Raw genomic sequence first — 17,872 nt, 5'->3', positions numbered from 1 at the left:
TGGTGCCTGCTTTGATTTTGGTCAGTTTAGTTGGCTGTCCACATTGAAAGCTCCTACGGGATGAAATAAAGTTGTTTCCGCCCGGTCTCGAACCGGGGACCTTTCGCGTGTTAGGCGAACGTGATAACCACTACACTACGGAAACTGTTATTCTACCGTAATGGAGACGCAGATATCTCATGTCCAGACAGAAACTGAAAACTACAATTTGTTCCTGTGTATATGTGGAGCTACAAGGCTCTTTGTTTCTCTCTTTCTTTCTTTCTTTCTTTCGCAATTTTCAACTACTGAGCAATAAACATCCTGTATTGAAAATGTATTGAATGGTTATATAACATTTAGAATTAAATTGTTGATTTTTTTATAATAAAATTAATACATTAAAACAATAAAATGAATAAAATATAGCCTAGGCCTATCTAAAAACGTAAATGCATGGTATTACTATCATCTTTTTTTCTGAAGAGTGGAAATTATCAATCAACCAATCAATCAACCAATCCCTGTTCCCACTTTTAACGTCCAGGGAAAGAAACACCAAGCTTTTGTTATGGAAATATACTGTGAAAGATGTAAAGATGTAAAAAAAATATGTATGTAATGCAAGAAAAAAACATTTAAGAACCAGAATTATTCTCTCTGTAAATTTAATTAAAGAGATATGTGTAAAGACAGTAGATAATACTACTTTTTTTTAACACACTTTCTTATATCACAGTTTTCAAACAATGAAACACATTTATCTTGTCTGATTTGTGGCACAGATAAGATACGATAAGAAATAAGTTTATTATATTTAATTAATCCTAATTTTTAATTAGGATTAAGTATCAAACAGAAGCACTGTAAATTTAGTACTGGGACAAAATCAGGGACAAATGTGGAACCAAAATTCAAATGATCTCCAAGCAGCTGCTGTTAAAATAAAATCACAGAGTAAAGAGGCTGAAGTGGTTTAAAAGGTGGAATGAGGCTGAGGAGCTGCTTTGCTTACCAGGTATCAAATAATTTGATTTTTGGAGACAAGGTTTACAAATCAACAGGCAAAGAAGGGAATGAAGTTCATTGTTTGTGGTTAAGAAGGCTGATCTCCCCAAAAGAATAGTTCGAGACACACTTCTGTGAAAGAAGTATTTGAAAGAAGAATAGTCACATTTTTGGAGAGATCAGCCTTCTTAACCACAAACAATGAGCTTCATTCCCTTTTTACTTGTTGGTTTAAAATGTAGTTTTCCACACATAAAAGAAAAAAGAAAAGATAAAAACATAATGATATTTCAGTCTAATGGACTTAAACTAGAAAGCACAGCAAGTTGGATCACAGTACATTAGAAGTTTATATTAGACAGTCAGGATATGTGTGTCCATTGGAGAAAATAAATGTTTGGGCTACTTTCATGTAAAATCAGAGAATATCACAAACTTTAACAAAATATCTTTTTAGTTTTTATTAATCATGACTGCAGCATTCACCGGAGCCAGAAAGAAAACGTCTCAGGAACAATCTCTCACAGGAGGTCACCGCCAGATCAGTGTGTTTACTGACACCAAACAATCTGCCGATTAAAACAAAACAAATCACCCCAATACAGTTCTTTCACTTTTATTCCCTCGTCAGACATTTCTGCTTACTGGACAACTAGTGTTGTTTGGAATGTGAAGCATATTAAACCATTTTAAGAGACGAAATGTGAAGAAAACCCGCTACGAGCTGAACACTGTGCCGGTGTATCAGAGAGGTTTGAAGCTTCCCTGAATAAAATGAAAGTCTCCTCAGCGCTAAACATGACGTCATCCCGAGAGGAAACAGGTTTTCTCGCTGCTCCAATAACAGTTACACTTCAAAACTGCTCCGATCTGTGTCTTTTATCCCTAAAATGTGGAAGAGAAAACACAAGTGTCGCCACATTTCAACAGGACAGACAGAGCGGCTGTGTGTGTTGAGTCTACACGGTCCTCATGCTGTGTATAAGTCCCGCCTCTTGCTCTGCGTCGACAAACAGTCCAGTCAGACTCTGTAGAGCTGTGAGAAGCAGAACAGACAAGAAGAGAAGAAATGGCAGAAGTCGCTCCAGCTGCACCCGCCGCTGCCGCCCCGGCTAAAACGGCCAAACCAGCGAAGAAGAAGGCCGTGAAGCCGAAGAAGAGCGGCCCCAGCGTCGGCGACCTGATCGTTACAGCTGTGTCCGCCTCCAAGGAGCGGAGCGGCGTGTCTCTGGCCGCCGTCAAGAAGAGCCTGGCTGCTGGAGGCTACGACGTGGACAAGAACAAGTCCCGCGTCAAGATCGCCATCAAGAAGCTGGTGCTAAAAGGCACTCTGGTCCAGACCAAGGGGACCGGGGCCTCCGGCTCCTTCAAGATCGCCAAGGCTGAAAAGGTCAAGAAGCCGGCTGCCAAGAAACCCACTCCGAAAGCCAAGAAGCCCGCTGCCAAGAAACCCGTCAAGAGCCCGAAGAAGACTGTAGCCAAGAAGGCTGCAGCTAAGAAGCCAGTAGCCGCTAAGAAATCCCCGGCGAAAGCGAAGAAGCCCGCAGCAAAGAAACCAGCGGCTAAAAAGGCCACAAAGAGTCCGAAGAAGGCGGTGAAGAAGCCCGCTGCTGCCAAGAAACCTGCCGCGAAGAAGGCTGCCAAGCCCAAAGCAGCAAAGCCCAAAAAGGTACCGAAGAAGAAGTAAGCTTCCCGGCTTTACTTCACTGTTTGCCCCAAAAGGCTCTTTTAAGAGCCACCCACAACTTTGAAAGAGCATTTTCCTGTTTAATTTTGCTGATATAGCATACTATAAGTTATTTGGTATAGCCGATTACCCAACTCCCTTCTCCTTCACCACACACAGATAAACACTTCAGTTAGCCTACATTAAACAATCAATGAATGACTACAATGATGGCTACTATTCTTTTAACTATCCGTATTGTCTTGCAGGTTATAACTGCACACACATAATGTAGATAAGTGATGTGTAAGTACGTAAGGTATTTGTATTTAAATTGTAAAACTGAAAATGTAAATACTTGAGTTAATGCATTGCACAGTATGCCAGTCAAGAGTGAAATACTTTTTTAATATTCTGGACTCAAACACAGGTTTGACTCAACAGTCTTGCATCACATTATATTTGCAATTTAAAAAAAATGATGCATTGGGCTGCTGCTAATTTCCCATCCTGTAGGTTTCTGTTTCCTCTTCTTTTCACTTTAGATTGTAGACAGAGCACCAACCACATAAGCCATCATAACTACCTGTGCACATGTCTTAGTACATGTATAAATACTGTACAGTTTTTTTTTAATATACATGTACATGTATGTACATGTAAGTAGTGCATGTTTTCCGTTCTTCACACTCCACTCAATGGGTTGAATCCTACCATTGTTTTATTCTATTTATTTAATTTTGTTGTTTTAATTTATTTGTATGAATTTTACAAAAAATGTTTTATCTTATATTGCCGTATCTTTTTTACCATGATTTTGCTGGTTATCTTTTCCACATAGGAGTGAAAAAAACAGTGATTGAAAATACTTGAATAGTAAAAGAATACATAGTAAAATCTTTCCTTTTCAGTAAAAGGCTCTCTGCCGGCTTTAGACTCAGTCCTAATCCTGCGGGACTGGAGCTGCTGTGGAGGAGTGGTTTAGTTTGAATTTTGGGCGGACCTTCCTAAGCGCCAATAGGTGAGCTGCTGAAGCACGAGCTCCCCTCTCAGAGACCAATCAGCGTATGTCAGCGCTACTGCATCGACTACATAAAGCCGACAATCCTTCTCAAACCACATTTCTTCTGCAGTTAAGAAGGGAAGTGTTGAACTTTGAGCCATGGCCAGAACCAAGCAGACCGCCCGTAAATCCACCGGAGGAAAAGCTCCCAGGAAGCAGCTCGCCACCAAGGCTGCCAGGAAAAGCGCCCCGGCCACCGGCGGCGTGAAGAAGCCCCACCGTTACAGGCCCGGTACCGTGGCTCTGAGAGAGATCCGTCGCTACCAGAAATCCACCGAGCTGCTGATCCGCAAGCTGCCCTTCCAGCGCCTGGTCCGAGAGATCGCTCAGGATTTCAAGACCGACCTGCGCTTCCAGAGCTCCGCTGTCATGGCTCTGCAGGAGGCCAGCGAGGCTTACCTGGTCGGCCTGTTTGAGGACACCAACCTGTGCGCCATCCACGCCAAGAGGGTCACCATCATGCCCAAGGACATCCAGCTGGCCCGCCGCATCCGCGGAGAGCGAGCTTAAACTCCCCTGCTATCAGTCCCCACAACGGCTCTTTTAAGAGCCACCTCCATATTCACTGTAAGAGTTTATTCCATTTGCAACATGAATATTACAGTAACTATTCATAAACTGTAACAAATAAAAACTTACAAATATAAACTTTATTTTTAAACAGTAATTACGTATTAATGGTCTAACATTCAGTCTATTAATAACCCATAATCATCACACAACCATATTATTTCTATGATCTCACAATATGGTGCTTTACCTAAAATCTGATGTAACAAGATGCGTTATTTATTTCAACAGTTGGTTACTTAATATAACTGAGTGTAGAAGATGTTCAAGAAGGCAATTGAAGACAATGGAGTTTAAAACAGCTAAATGTATTTATGGAAGAAGTAGATTAAAGAAATGTTATGTCAGCGTTAGATACTCTACTAGAATTGGCTTCTATCTTTCCTTTTTATTATTGTCTCACCCATTTCTTTTCTATGACCGCCCAGATTTGACCAGAAACAACACAGATGTCCTAGATTTGAATGAAACAGCTTCCCTTCACAAACAATTGTGAACGTGATATTTTTGTGTTTTGATGCCCAGTGTGGAGGATGTTATGTCAAAATCGGTCTGATTCGACACAACAAGAGAGTTAATCTGTCATATGAAACATCAGTTCTGACGATCTTTGAAAATCTAATACAATAACATTTTTTTAAATTATTTGAACATGCTTCTGACAATATCAGGTTATATCAGCATGCTAAAGATTTAGGCTAATTATGTTTATGTCTAAATTGAAGTAATAATAAAAATAATGTATTGCATTTTATTTGTACGGCACTTTTGATTCACAGTGAATCAAAGTGCTACAGAGTTAAAAAGAAAACGTACAACAAAAACAAAGAAAATAATCACTTAAAAGCCTTCCTGGATAAAAAGGTTTTTAGGCCTGTGAAAAGTTCAAGGTCAGAAGAAGGCCAGATCCCCCATGGTGCGGAGCTTGGTACTGGGGAGCCGGACGAGCAAGCTGTTAGCCAGATCTGAGATTGCATAATCAGTTATTTTAGATAGGGAGGTCCATAGGTGTAGTGCTGCAACTTTTAAGTTAAGCAGGGAGGCCACATTTTTGAAAGAAAGAAATGAAGCTAATCTAACATATGTGTATAGAGCTCTTCATCCTTATGGGTCGGATTCTAAGGCAAAAACACGTAGAATCTGTTTCCTGTCATTTTTGGCATGTACAATATGGTACCATCTCCAGATGGGGGGGTAGGCTACAACACTGTGGTAGGAGGGCCTTGAATGTTTTAATAGAACAAAAATGTGGTAAGCGCATCATGAGTTTGATTTCTGTAATCAGTATCTATAATCTATAATCTAATCTACAATGTGGCTGAAAATGATCAGCTGAGCAAGTGTCACTTTGGCAAGTGTTGCATAGTTGTTTGCAGAGGGACGCACAGTCAGCATTCTCCATGTCAGAGTCCAAACATTTGACATCTTCAGTGAAAGGGATAATCTGTGGTGCATTCCACTTTGACTCTCTCAGAGTGGTTGTTGCGCCTCTGGTAATCAATCCCTTCCATCTGAATTTTTTAATGGTCTTGAATTCTCGAGCGAATTCTCCAAGGCTCCAGTCTCTGTCGACTGTGGGCAAATTATCACTCTCTACAAGCTCAGAGATTATACCCAGACTGTTGCCAATTTTGAGGGCTAAGGAAGGTGTGCAGAACGTGTTGTTCTCCAGATTGTACCCAGCCAACTCTTTCACTGCAGATATCACATGATTGAAGTTTGCAGGATTGATGAAGGTCCTCTGCCTTCCAGATAGGAGTATTCTTCTGAGCCACAAGTAATAGTCGCCCAAGTTCTCGAAGTCTTTGCCTTATGTAGTCATGTCTGTTCTTTCTTGACCCGTTTAGATCAAACAGGTGTTGTCCAAACTGCAAGAGAAGTTTGTCATTTTGGATCATCTGAGTGACCTCATCATAGGTCATGCAGGAAATCACACTCTTCAAGCCCTCACTAATCTCACGCACAATGGCAGTTTTAAGGGCACATTTGGATCGAACTCGCCCTTTCCCAATGCTGGATTCATCATCGTTTTTTTTTCTTAGCTGGGCAGATTTTCATGTGTTTCCACAATGTTTTCTTGGCATAGAGTCCTTGACAATGAAAACAATGAATAAAATCAATGGCACGTCTACACTCTCGTGGTCTGTAGCAGGCCTCCAGCTGTCCAGCTCCCTCCCTCAAAACTTTGGCATTGTGGGCAAAGTCTCCACGGCTTCTAAGGATTCTCAATTTATTGCGTCTCTCTTTTGAATTCTTTGGATATTGAAATGCTACGGCAACCTCTGCTACATTCCCATGTACAGCTTCCAGGTGTCATGCAATTTTTGATGTGGGCTTGAGGCAAAAGAGACAGTAATTCCTCTTGTTATGCACTCGACGAGTTTCAGACTTTGAGGGAGGCAATACTCGGATTGAGTCACGAACTTGTTGGATTCTACTTTTCTTTGGAGTGTTTAAGTTGCTCTTTAGTGGACTGGGGGAGGAGATCTGTCTCTTCCTTGGAGTGTCACTATATAGTAAAAATGGAAAGGCGTACCCAATGTACTGGTGTGTGTGCTGACAAAAGTCCCCAATTTTGGCTTAAGTAAACACACACACACACACACATCTATGTGAATCCACACGTGACAATCAGCTGAATAATAGTATACATGTAAGCAGGTTTGAACACACTCTTACACACACACACACACACACACACATATACATACATAAGCAGCAGTTTCCGTAGTGTAGTGGTTATCACGTTCGCCTAACACGCGAAAGGTCCCCGGTTCGAGACCGGGCGGAAACAACCTTATTTAATTCTGTAGGAGATCTGAATGATCTGAACAGGCGGTGAAGAAATAAAAAAACTTTCTCAATTAAAAATTAAACCGATCCAGACGCTGTAGAATCTGATTCGCTCTGTCCTACCGTCATGAAGAGAAGATGTTCTGCTCCATGATGGATGAGCACATTAATGTTCCTCCTGGTTCATGGAAAATCTCCTTTTCTCTCCCATCTGATCTCTACAACAGCTTTATTTCCATCTATTGTAAGATCAGAGTTTACGAAGCCTAACCCTAAAATAGGAGACACATTCACATTTGGACGTTCCAGTAACAGCTGAGTTAGACATTTAAACTTTTTGATTTTTTGAAGTCTCTCCCTGGTCAGTAAAAGTGTGAACAGCGACAACCGCCCATAGACTCCAACTTTGTGGACAAAAATATATCGCATCCATAGTGTTTTAGAACTCCCATAGAGAATGAATGGAAACAGGTTTAGAGACATATAATGACACAGTTGGCAAGATGGCAAACATTAGTTTCTGGGTCACGCGGGAAAGGAGGAGGTGATGAAGGAGAGGAGGAGACAATGAAGGAAAGGAGGAGGTAATGAAGAAAAGGAGGAAGCATTTCTAGGGTAATGGGACACTGACACACCCACCCAACAGGGTGGTCCCATATCACATCCGTAGTGTTTTAGAACTCCTATAGAGAATAAATGGAAACAGGTTTAGAGAGGTCGCAAGTGTCACTACCAGATGACCTGGTCCTAATTCCAAAGCATCTCTCCTCGTTAGTATAGTGGTGAGTATCCCCGCCTGTCACGCGGGAGACCGGGGTTCAATTCCCCGACGGGGAGGAATCTGTTTTCTCTCTCAGAGCTTTATGGAGGCAGAGAGGAATCTGAGCTCAGACTGATGGAGACACTGAGGAAGATTCAGCTGGAAGGAATGAATGATTGGACTACCATCTACTATAGAAATCTTCAGACTAACATTAGAGCCGTAGTTACTTGTATGGTAGCTGAAGTGGGAATAGATGAAGTAAACATCAATACTATGTCATTTAGAGAAGATGTCATGTGTAACAGAAACAAATTGTTGGTCAGAGTAAAAGAAACTGCTTTCAGGACTGTGACAAAACAGCTTCAACATAGACAGTGTTGCTCTGTTACGGCCACATTGTCTGGACACCACAACACACTGCTATATCTGCTGGAGTACTATTATTATTCTAGTCTTAAATCTGATATGTTTAGCATGAATTGCATAATGAATGGCTCCTTCACATACCTGGGAGTGGAATGAAACATCATGAAATCTATGGAGATTCTACTTTGCAAATGCTATTACAGAATTGTTCAGTGATTTATTGCATCTGATTAATAGATGGTAGTGCTGGTCCAAAAAGAACGAACAAATAATTTTGAACTAATCATTCTCGAGCTCGAAACATACCATGTCTGTACGGGTTCCTCCCGAGTTTCCATCAAAGCTCATTAAACAATTGAATGATCGCCATGTACCTTAACAAACAAAGATATCGCAGTTTCAAATCCGTTCTTTGGGGAAGTAGTACATTGTTGAGCTAGCTGTTCCTTCCGGTTTTGTAGTTTCACTTTCAAATCACTATGTGCAAGCTGTTCGAGATGAGCAGCATCTCTAGAGTTCGATACTACTTCCATGTTGAGCTGTTTGAGTATTCAGTATACGAGTATGTACTGAAACTCCAGAACCTGAATGAGTGGCTTGCTCAACAATGTACTGCTCATTGAGTGAGCCATTCATTCGGGTTCTCGAGTTCCAGTACATATGTAACCCGCATACGGAATACTGGAACTCGACTCAAACATGGTATCGGTACTGAATGGTGCTCATCGCTGACATCCTGCAAATGACACTGTGCCTGCAATTCTTTACCACAAAAGAACTACTGCTTTTTTGTAGGGATGATAAGTTGATGACAATTGACCTCTCACACACACCTGAGCATCAAGAATCAAGTGGAATCAATAAAACTGTTTAAACTATATATTGCCCTCTATTGGCCTAAAACGAGTACAACACTTGTGTGTAGGCACACAGAACGCCCGGAAGACCAGATAGCTCAATCTAAGAGAAAAAAAAAAAAAAAAAATCAGGAATGTTCGATTCATTTAAATGTACTGACTCAAAATGACATGACTGAAATGACTAATCAACAAGACTGACAGAAGACTCGAACGTCCTAACACCTATAGATGGAATTCACAGCAGCAGCAAGAGTAGTTTTAAATGCTTTGGTCCAAACACATTAAATAAAGCAAACTGTACAAAAAATGACTGTACACCCCATACCAAAAAAATGAGCTCTTTTCTGAAGTAGTGTGTGGCCCTTAAAAGGACCTTTGGGTGGCTGTATCTCCAGGCGGTTTACTTGGAGCTGGTGTACTTGGTGACCGCCTTAGTGCCCTCGGACACGGCATGCTTGGCCAGCTCACCGGGCAGCAGCAGGCGGACGGCGGTCTGAATCTCCCTGGAGGTGATGGTGGAGCGCTTGTTGTAGTGAGCCAGGCGAGACGCCTCACCGGCGATGCGCTCGAAGATGTCGTTGACGAACGAGTTCATGATGCCCATGGCCTTGGAGGAAATGCCGGTGTCGGGATGGACCTGCTTCAGCACCTTGTACACGTAGATAGCGTAGCTCTCCTTCCTGGTCTTTCTGCGCTTCTTGCCGCCCTTGGCGGCGGTCTTGGTCACGGCTTTCTTGGAGCCCTTCTTGGGCGCTGACTTTGCGGGTTCGGGTATGACGAGATCGCGGTACTTTACAGCAGAGAATGAGCTGAAAGGAGCAGAGCGGATGGTTTTGGAGGCAGCTGATGCAAATTCTGCTGTGCTGTTCCTCCTATACGATTGGTAGAGTTTTGCAGTCAGATGGGCATGCGCTGAACAAGGAACTCTCTCCCACAGAACTAGAATGGATAGATCTGAGTCCAGAGTGCTAACCATTACACCATGGAACCACAATACACACTCTCACTGCTATCTCTGATGAAACAGTTGATTATTTCATATGGCATAATATATCAGACCTAATGCCATATTGCAATAGGCATATTGCCACTGCTTTTTATAAGATAATGTCTATAGCCTCTATTTAGTAAGAATTGCATAAGGCGGATAGGAGGGTGACTCCATACTGGGAAAAGGAACGGGCGGATGAATGGTGAATAATCAGTGCACAGGGGTTTGAATGCGTTATAAATACAGATTAAATTAATATGAATGAGACAGCAATTTATTTCAACCGAGATTTTTTCTCTGGTGTTGAAGTTCATCCACAGCGTGTAAAGACAAGATGAGTGGGAGCATAAAATCGCTCTTCAAGGTTTTTAGCACAAGGTGTCTTCGACTGTTAAGTGTAACTTACGGAAAAGCTTATTAAATGATTCACTATCGACCATAAAAAGGCCATTGTGTTAAGTATAACGGTAGGTTAAATTGTTGTTACAGTTTACGGCGTTTTATGTTTAGTTACATAAGACAAAACTTTTACAGTTCTGCACAATATTTAATTCAGAATCAGAATTATGTACACAAAGAATTTCCTCTTTTTAAAGCAGTGGGCGGCTCTTAAAAGAGCCTTTGTGTTGCTGTTGGCTGGTAAATGAAGTTAACCTCCGAAGCCGTACAGAGTGCGGCCCTGCCTCTTCAGAGCATACACCACATCCATGGCGGTGACGGTCTTTCTCTTGGCGTGCTCGGTGTAGGTGACGGCATCACGGATGACGTTCTCCAGGAAGACCTTGAGCACCCCGCGGGTCTCCTCGTAGATCAAACCGGAGATACGCTTGACTCCGCCGCGGCGAGCCAGACGGCGGATGGCGGGTTTGGTGATTCCCTGGATGTTATCACGGAGAACTTTCCGGTGACGCTTGGCGCCTCCTTTACCGAGTCCTTTTCCTCCTTTGCCTCTTCCGCTCATCTTGCTGCTTTTCAAGGTCAAGAAAAACCAATGCCGACCGTAGCACCGAGCTCTTATATAAAGCTGATCTGAGGACGTGAGTGAAGCAGGAGGCGCGCGCTGTGTGGGGCGGTGCGGCCTCTCCTGCAGCTTAAAGAGACACTGCACGATCAGTTCACATCATGAATATGAATACAACAAAACACTTTACAGTTTGACCTGCTGACTGTCTGCTCTCATCCCCTTTTTGCAGAAGACTGAAACCATACAATACGAAACCAAACCCCTTAATTGTGTCCCTGAAATGTCCTCAATTTCCCAATTACAAAAAAAAATATTAATAATAAATTAATAATAATAAATTAATAAATAATAATAAATTATTATTTATTCATTATTAATTATTCACTCAAAATAATATAGCCTTAAAAAAGTAAGGTTAGTATCATGGGTTTATTATTCATGATTCACAGAGACATAATTAAGGGATTTTTCATGACTTTTGTGGAAATTAATGGAAAAATTCCTGTCTTCCTGAATTTTTTATTTTTATTAGAAAATAAGGAGTCAAGATTAAGGGGGTATTTATTTTAAGGGGTTACTAGTGTTTCTTTGGGAGTTAAGAGTAGCTGTTAAAAGATTAACTTTTACTTTCTCTCAAGTCATTCACATTTCTTCGACTCATATTCATGTTGGTTGATGGAGAGGAATGGCATTTGTGGACCAAGGTACTTACTTAGTTGTTCTATGAAAACTACATTAAACGAAAATCCCAGTGTCTTTTAAATTTATACCAGAGATATCAGGTTCGTCTGGCTGTATTGGCTGATGTTCAAGCTGTCAATATGTTTCGAGCCACCATGGCAACCAGAAACTCTTGAAAAAAAATAAAATAAATATGACTGTCTCTGAGATACTGTGTAAATTACAATTTGAGAGATAGTATAGAGGTTAAGAGCCTTCCTGCTGATAATCCTCTCTGGAGTTTTTTGGAGAATTAAATCCCTGAAGCCAGCAGCAGCCTTCCTTCTGTCAAACTGTTCCAGGATCAGCAGGCCAAAGGTCCTAAAAATTAAGGTGATATTCTCTCCAAAGCAGAGACAGCCTATTCATAGTATCCCCATGATGTCACATGCATTTCCTACTAATGTGGTGCTTTACAATACACACAGCTCATTGGCTGTTTGTCATTTGATTGTAGTCACCTGTTAATTTATTACAATCACCTGTCATTTTCCTACCAACATGGCCGTGTGGTGATGTAACAGAATACTATGAATATATTCAGCCAAGAGCGGGCTGAATATACGGTGAATACAAATTATGCAGTGAGTATTGGTTAAGCAGTTGTAGTATACACTGGTGTTATTTGCAGCCTATTCATAAAGAAACACATTCTGTTCTAGTATGAAGCCAGGCCAACGTGCATAGACAACTGATGTTAAAATAAACATAAATAAGGATAACTCTTATCAAGTCAGTGGTTGGCTCTTAAAAGAGCCTTTGGTTCGGTGTGAAGAAGCTGGTCGAGTTTACTTCTTGGCGGCCTTCTCGGTCTTCTTGGGCAGCAGCACCGCCTGGATGTTGGGCAGCACGCCGCCCTGAGCGATGGTCACTCCGCCCAGCAGCTTGTTGAGCTCCTCGTCGTTGCGGACGGCCAGCTGCAGGTGACGGGGGATGATACGGGTCTTCTTGTTGTCGCGAGCGGCGTTTCCGGCCAACTCCAGGATCTCAGCGGTCAGGTACTCGAGCACCGCCGCCAGATACACCGGAGCTCCGGCACCGACACGCTGGGCGTAGTTTCCTTTGCGCAGCAGCCTGTGAACACGGCCGACGGGGAACTGAAGACCGGCACGAGATGAGCGGGTCTTTGCCTTGGCGCGAGCCTTGCCGCCGGTTTTGCCACGTCCAGACATTTTCGTTATTTTCCTTTGTTGAAAGAATGGGTTGAAGTTGTCGGGAACCGGTTTATATCTCCCTCGAGCTGCTTGTTCATTGGTCAGTTGGAGCTTCAAAATCGTCGCCCAATCAGAAAACCGTTGGTGTCGTGTTTACACAGCACTTCCGTTGTGCAGTGTCTTGGATTTTCAAAATAAAAATGTCTCATGAAAAACCGACTTCAATGTCGGCTATACAGAAGATGATTAGGGCCACATGAACAGTTTACAATTTATTTGAGTTCTGAAATTAATCACAGAATTCTGACCTTAAACTCAGAATTTTGTGATTAATCTCAAAACTCAAATAAATTGTAAATCAGAAAGATCGTCAGAACTGGGCATCACAACACAAAAATATTTTGTGATTTTTTTTGTTAAGGGAAGCTGCTTCATTCAAATTTACGTCATCTGTGTTGTTTCTGGTCATAGAAAATAAATGGGGAGACTATGTTAAAGATCAAAGAGAAGCCAATTCAGAGTAGCTATCTAACGCTGACATAACATATCTTTAATATACTTTGTCTCCCATAATATACATTAAACCGTTTTAAACTCCATTGTCTTCAATTGCCTTTTACCCTCAGTTAAATAAAGTAACCAACTGTTGAAATAAAATATAAATATGGTTGTGTGATGATTATGGGTTATGAGTGTTGAAACATTTATACATTATTGTTAAGTAATTGTGTATTTGTTACAGTTTTAAACATGAATAGTTTAAAACTATTATTGTTTATGTTGCAGTGGAATAAACTCTTAATGAATATGGAGGTGGCTCTTAAAAGAGCCGTTGTGGGGACTGATAGCAGGGGAGTTTAAGCTCGCTCTCCGCGGATGCGGCGGGCCAGCTGGATGTCCTTGGGCATGATGGTGACCCTCTTGGCGTGGATGGCGCACAGGTTGGTGTCCTCAAACAGGCCGACCAGGTAAGCCTCGCTGGCCTCCTGCAGAGCCATGACAGCGGAGCTCTGGAAGCGCAGGTCGGTCTTGAAATCCTGAGCGATCTCTCGGACCAGGCGCTGGAAGGGCAGCTTGCGGATCAGCAGCTCGGTGGATTTCTGGTAGCGACGGATCTCTCTCAGAGCCACGGTACCGGGCCTGTAACGGTGGGGCTTCTTCACGCCGCCGGTGGCCGGGGCGCTTTTCCTGGCAGCCTTGGTGGCGAGCTGCTTCCTGGGAGCTTTTCCTCCGGTGGATTTACGGGCGGTCTGCTTGGTTCTGGCCATGGCTCAAAGTTCAGCTCTTCCTTCTTAACTGCAGAAGAAAATGTGCGATCTGAGAGGTAATGTCGACATTATATAGCCGACGCCGGGGCGCTACCATACGCTGATTGGTCTGCCCGAGGGGAGCTCGTGCTTCAGCAGCTCACCTATTGGCGCTTAGGAAAGCCCGCCTAAAATTCAAACTAAACCACTCCTCCACAGCAGCGGCAGAAAAGGCTTTGACTGAAAAGGGTAAATATTTTATATATTTTACTGTTGAAGTGTTTTAAATCACTTTTTTCACTCAAATGTGGAAAAGATAACGAGCAAAATAATGGTAAAAAAGACTAAAGATTAAATGAAAAACAATAGAAATGCATAAAGATAAACTAAAATAATAAAAGTAATAATAACATTACAATAATAAGTAATAAACAGTGGTGTGCGAAGAATGGAAATCACATTTCTTACAGGTATGGATTTACTTAAGAAAATATATGCAACAATTTATAAACAAGTAGACAATATGCAGTCGTTATACCATGGATGTATTAAACTAGAGTTATACATGTGATAAGATATTCTAGCATTCATATGCACAGGTTTATATGATGCATTTATGTAGTTAGTGCTCTGTCTGTATAGAATATGGATTCAAAAATATACATGGTGGGAAATTAACATCAGTTTGTTTTGTTCTTTTTCAAATGGAAAGACTGTTGAGCCAAACCTCTGTCACCGAGTCTAAGGGATTAGAATAATAAGTATCCAACAATAAAGGACTTACCTCTTGACTCATCGCACAATATAATGCGTAAATATTTTACATATTTATATTATATATTTTTTATATTTATATATTTAACATATTAAGTATTCAAATGTGCTCATGTGTAATTTATCCACAGAATATGCGGATACTTCTTTGTCTATAATCAAAAGGGAAAAAGGGGTTGTCTGCCACATTTACAATATGTGACAAAGTAACTTTTTAGCTTTATAGGTAATAGGTTTATAGGTTATATCATGAAATAAAATAAGTAAGGAAACTGCTCTTCCATGGAAGTTGTGGGTGGCTCTTAAAAGAGCCTTTTTGTGGGCAACAGTGGTAAAGCCGGAAGCTTACTTCTTCTTCGGTGCTGCTTTCTTAGCTGCAGGCTTTGCTGCTTTGGGCTTGGCAGCCTTCTTCGCGGCAGGTTTCTTAGCAGCAGCGGGCTTCTTCGCCGCCTTCTTGGGACTCTTGGTCGGCTTCTTGGGGCTCTTAGCTGGTTTCTTGGCCGCTGGGGCTTTCTTCGCCTTCTTCGGGGATTTCTTAGCGGCTAGTGGCTTCTTAGCTGCAGCCTTCTTGGCTACAGTCTTCTTCGGGCTCTTGACGGGTTTCTTGGCAACGGGCTTCTTGGCTTTCGGAGCGGGTTTCTTGACAGCCGGCTTCTTGACCTTTTCAGCCTTCTTGGCGATCTTGAAGGAGCCGGAGGCCCCGGTCCCCTTGGTCTGGACCAGAGTGCCTTTTAGCACCAGCTTCTTGATGGCGATCTTGACGCGGGACTTGTTCTTGTCCACGTCGTAGCCTCCAGCAGCCAGGCTCTTCTTGACGGCGGCCAGAGACACGCCGCTCCGCTCCTTGGAGGCGGACACAGCTGTAACGATCAGGTCGCCGACGCTGGGGCCGCTCTTCTTCGGCTTCACGGCCTTCTTCTTCGCTGGTTTGGCCGTTTTAGCCGGGGCGGCAGCGGCGGGTGCAGCTGGAGCGACTTCTGCCATTTCTTCTCTTCTTGTCTGTTCTGCTTCTCACAGCTCTACAGAGTCTGACTGGACTGTTTGTCGACGCAGAGCAAGAGGCGGGACTTATACACAGCATGAGGACCGTGTAGACTCAACACACACAGCCGCTCTGTCTGTCCTGTTGAAATGTGGCGACACTTGTGTTTTCTCTTCCACATTTTAGAGATAAAAGACACAGATCGGAGCAGTTTTGAAGTGTAACTGTTATTGGAGCAGTGAGAAAACTTGTTTCCTCTCGGGATGACGTCATGTTTAGCGATGAGGAGACTTTCATTTTATTCAGGAAAGCCTCAAACCTCTCCAAAACACCGTTACAGCATTCAACCCGCAGCGGGTTTTCTTCACATTTCGTCTCGTAAAATGGTTTAATATGCTTTACATTCCAAACAACACTAGTTGTCCAGTAAGCAGAGATCTCTGACAAGGGAATAACAGTAAAAATACTGTATTGGTGTGATTTGTTTTGTTTTAATCGGCAGATTGTTTGGTGTCAGTAAACACACTGATGCTGGCGGTGACCTCCTGTGAGAGATTGTTCCTGAGACGTTTTCTTTCTGGCTCCAGTGAATGCTGCAGTGATGATTAATGAAACTGAAAAGATTTTTTGTTAAAGTTTGTGATATTCTCTGATTTTACATGAAAGTAGCCCAAACATTTATTTTCTACAATGGACACAAATATCCTGACTTCCAGTGCAATGTGATCCAACTTGCCAAAGTCCATTAGACTGAAATATCATTCTGTATTTATCTTTTTTATTTTTTTTTTATGTGTGGAAAACTACATTTAAACGCACAGGTAAAAAGGGAATGAAGCTCATTGTTTGTGGTTAAGAAGGCTGATCTCCCCAAAAATTGGACTATTCTTCTTCTTTCAAAGACTATTATTTTGGGGAGATCAACCTTCTTAACCATAATGAGCTTCATTCCCTTCTTTGCCTATTGATATGTAAACCTTGACTCCAAATATCAATTTATTTGATACCTGGTAAGCAAAGCAGTGCTCCTCAGCCTCATTCCATGTACCCTTTAAAGCACTTCAGCCTCTTTACTCTGAGTAACAGCAGTTGCTTGGAGATCATTTGAATTTTGTTCCTGATTTTATCCCAGTAATACATTATATTATTATATGTATTACAGTGTTTCTGTTTGATACTTAATCCTTATTAAAATCTTGTGATTCTTAGCTCTTCACAACTTTTGGAATACACTATTATTTATTTATTTAATTATTTATTTATTTGTTTGTTTTCCATTCATTTATTTATTTATGAAGTCTCAGATGGACCCGTTTCTTGCTGAATAATAGGAATAGGAGTAGGAATAGGAAAAGACAACTTATTTCTTATCTTATCTTATCTCTGCCACAAATCAGACAAGATAAATGTGTTTGTTTCAGGTGTCCAATGTTTGAAAACTGTGATGTAACAAAGTGTGTTAAAAATGTATTATCTACTGTCTTTACAAACATATGTTTAATTTAATTTACAGACAGAATGCCTCGTTGAGATTAAGAATCTCTTTTTCAACAGGGACCTGGCCAAGGAAAGCAGCACAAAGTTACAGATGCTACAACAAACATTACATTTACATAACATTACAGCATTATACATGATTAACAAAGATTCATTACTGAAAGCAATTTCCACTATGGGAAAAAACAATTACAATTTTCACTTCCCTCCCTACCTTTAACCGTTGCTTTAAAATCATTCAATGAGACAAGCTCATTAAGCTAATTTCAGCTCCTTCTGGAGCTCGTTCCACGCCACAGGGGCTGAGAACTGAAATGCCTTTTTACCAAACTCTGTACGAGCCATTTTTACATTCAGTAAAAGCAAGTTTTGTGTCTGCTGGACAATGTACATACATAAATAAAATGGGAGTTGTTTCAGTACTGCTTTATAAATAAAAAATATACCAGTGACTCAGCCTACATAATGCCAGAGA

The 17,872-nt window shown here is 41.6% G+C and overlaps 7 protein-coding genes and 3 non-coding genes across 12 annotated transcripts; 4 read left to right on the top strand and 6 right to left on the bottom strand.

Moving 5' to 3' along the window:
• Positions 1–72: 72 nt before the first annotated feature.
• Positions 73–145, bottom strand: trnav-aac (transfer RNA valine (anticodon AAC)). The gene has a single exon. It is a non-coding gene; the product is annotated as a tRNA-Val (tRNA).
• Positions 146–2,056: 1,911 nt separating this feature from the next.
• LOC139918018 (histone H1-like) lies at positions 2,057–2,674 on the top strand. 2 transcript variants are annotated; one of them, XM_078286734.1, is made up of 2 exons: positions 2,057–2,440; positions 2,471–2,674. In XM_078286734.1, exons 1-2 carry the CDS (start codon positions 2,057–2,059, stop codon positions 2,672–2,674), a joined length of 588 nt encoding a protein of 195 aa, XP_078142860.1. The 2 variants fall into 2 exon arrangements, with proteins under 2 accessions (XP_078142860.1, XP_071763376.2); XM_071907275.2 differs by having other exon boundaries at positions 2,057–2,674.
• Positions 2,675–3,815: 1,141 nt separating this feature from the next.
• LOC139918043 (histone H3) lies at positions 3,816–4,270 on the top strand. Its single transcript, XM_071907308.2, has one exon. The coding sequence runs from the start codon at positions 3,816–3,818 to the stop codon at positions 4,224–4,226; it is 411 nt and encodes a 136-aa protein (XP_071763409.1). The 3' UTR covers positions 4,227–4,270.
• A 2,737-nt stretch (positions 4,271–7,007) lies between these two features.
• On the top strand, positions 7,008–7,080 carry trnav-aac (transfer RNA valine (anticodon AAC)). Its single transcript has one exon. It is a non-coding gene; the product is annotated as a tRNA-Val (tRNA).
• Positions 7,081–7,844: 764 nt separating this feature from the next.
• On the top strand, positions 7,845–7,916 carry trnad-guc (transfer RNA aspartic acid (anticodon GUC)). Its single transcript has one exon. It is a non-coding gene; the product is annotated as a tRNA-Asp (tRNA).
• A 1,489-nt stretch (positions 7,917–9,405) lies between these two features.
• Positions 9,406–10,044, bottom strand: LOC144541771 (histone H2B 1/2-like). Its single transcript, XM_078286694.1, has one exon. The coding sequence runs from the start codon at positions 10,042–10,044 to the stop codon at positions 9,469–9,471; it is 576 nt and encodes a 191-aa protein (XP_078142820.1). The 3' UTR covers positions 9,406–9,468.
• A 619-nt stretch (positions 10,045–10,663) lies between these two features.
• Positions 10,664–11,020, bottom strand: LOC139918081 (histone H4). The gene has a single exon (XM_071907354.2). It carries the CDS (start codon positions 11,018–11,020, stop codon positions 10,709–10,711), a length of 312 nt encoding a protein of 103 aa, XP_071763455.1. The 3' UTR covers positions 10,664–10,708.
• A 1,511-nt stretch (positions 11,021–12,531) lies between these two features.
• Positions 12,532–12,921, bottom strand: LOC139917994 (histone H2A). The gene has a single exon (XM_071907245.2). The coding sequence runs from the start codon at positions 12,913–12,915 to the stop codon at positions 12,532–12,534; it is 384 nt and encodes a 127-aa protein (XP_071763346.2). The 5' UTR covers positions 12,916–12,921.
• An 819-nt stretch (positions 12,922–13,740) lies between these two features.
• LOC139918036 (histone H3) lies at positions 13,741–14,183 on the bottom strand. Its single transcript, XM_071907296.2, has one exon. The coding sequence runs from the start codon at positions 14,163–14,165 to the stop codon at positions 13,755–13,757; it is 411 nt and encodes a 136-aa protein (XP_071763397.1). The 5' UTR covers positions 14,166–14,183; the 3' UTR covers positions 13,741–13,754.
• Positions 14,184–15,263: 1,080 nt separating this feature from the next.
• On the bottom strand, positions 15,264–15,902 carry LOC139918009 (histone H1-like). 2 transcript variants are annotated; one of them, XM_078286689.1, is made up of 2 exons: positions 15,516–15,902; positions 15,264–15,485 (listed from the first exon to the last, which is right to left on the bottom strand). In XM_078286689.1, the coding sequence occupies exons 1-2, from the start codon at positions 15,900–15,902 to the stop codon at positions 15,264–15,266; spliced, it is 609 nt and encodes a 202-aa protein (XP_078142815.1). The 2 variants fall into 2 exon arrangements, with proteins under 2 accessions (XP_078142815.1, XP_078142814.1); XM_078286688.1 differs by having other exon boundaries at positions 15,264–15,902.
• Positions 15,903–17,872: the final 1,970 nt, after the last annotated feature.

This window comes from Centroberyx gerrardi, chromosome 11 (assembly GCF_048128805.1).
Source record: "Centroberyx gerrardi isolate f3 chromosome 11, fCenGer3.hap1.cur.20231027, whole genome shotgun sequence".
Taxonomy (NCBI): domain Eukaryota; kingdom Metazoa; phylum Chordata; class Actinopteri; order Beryciformes; family Berycidae; genus Centroberyx; species Centroberyx gerrardi.
The sequence above is the reverse complement of the archived record's forward strand: the minus strand, read 5'-3'. Positions and strand labels throughout refer to the sequence as shown.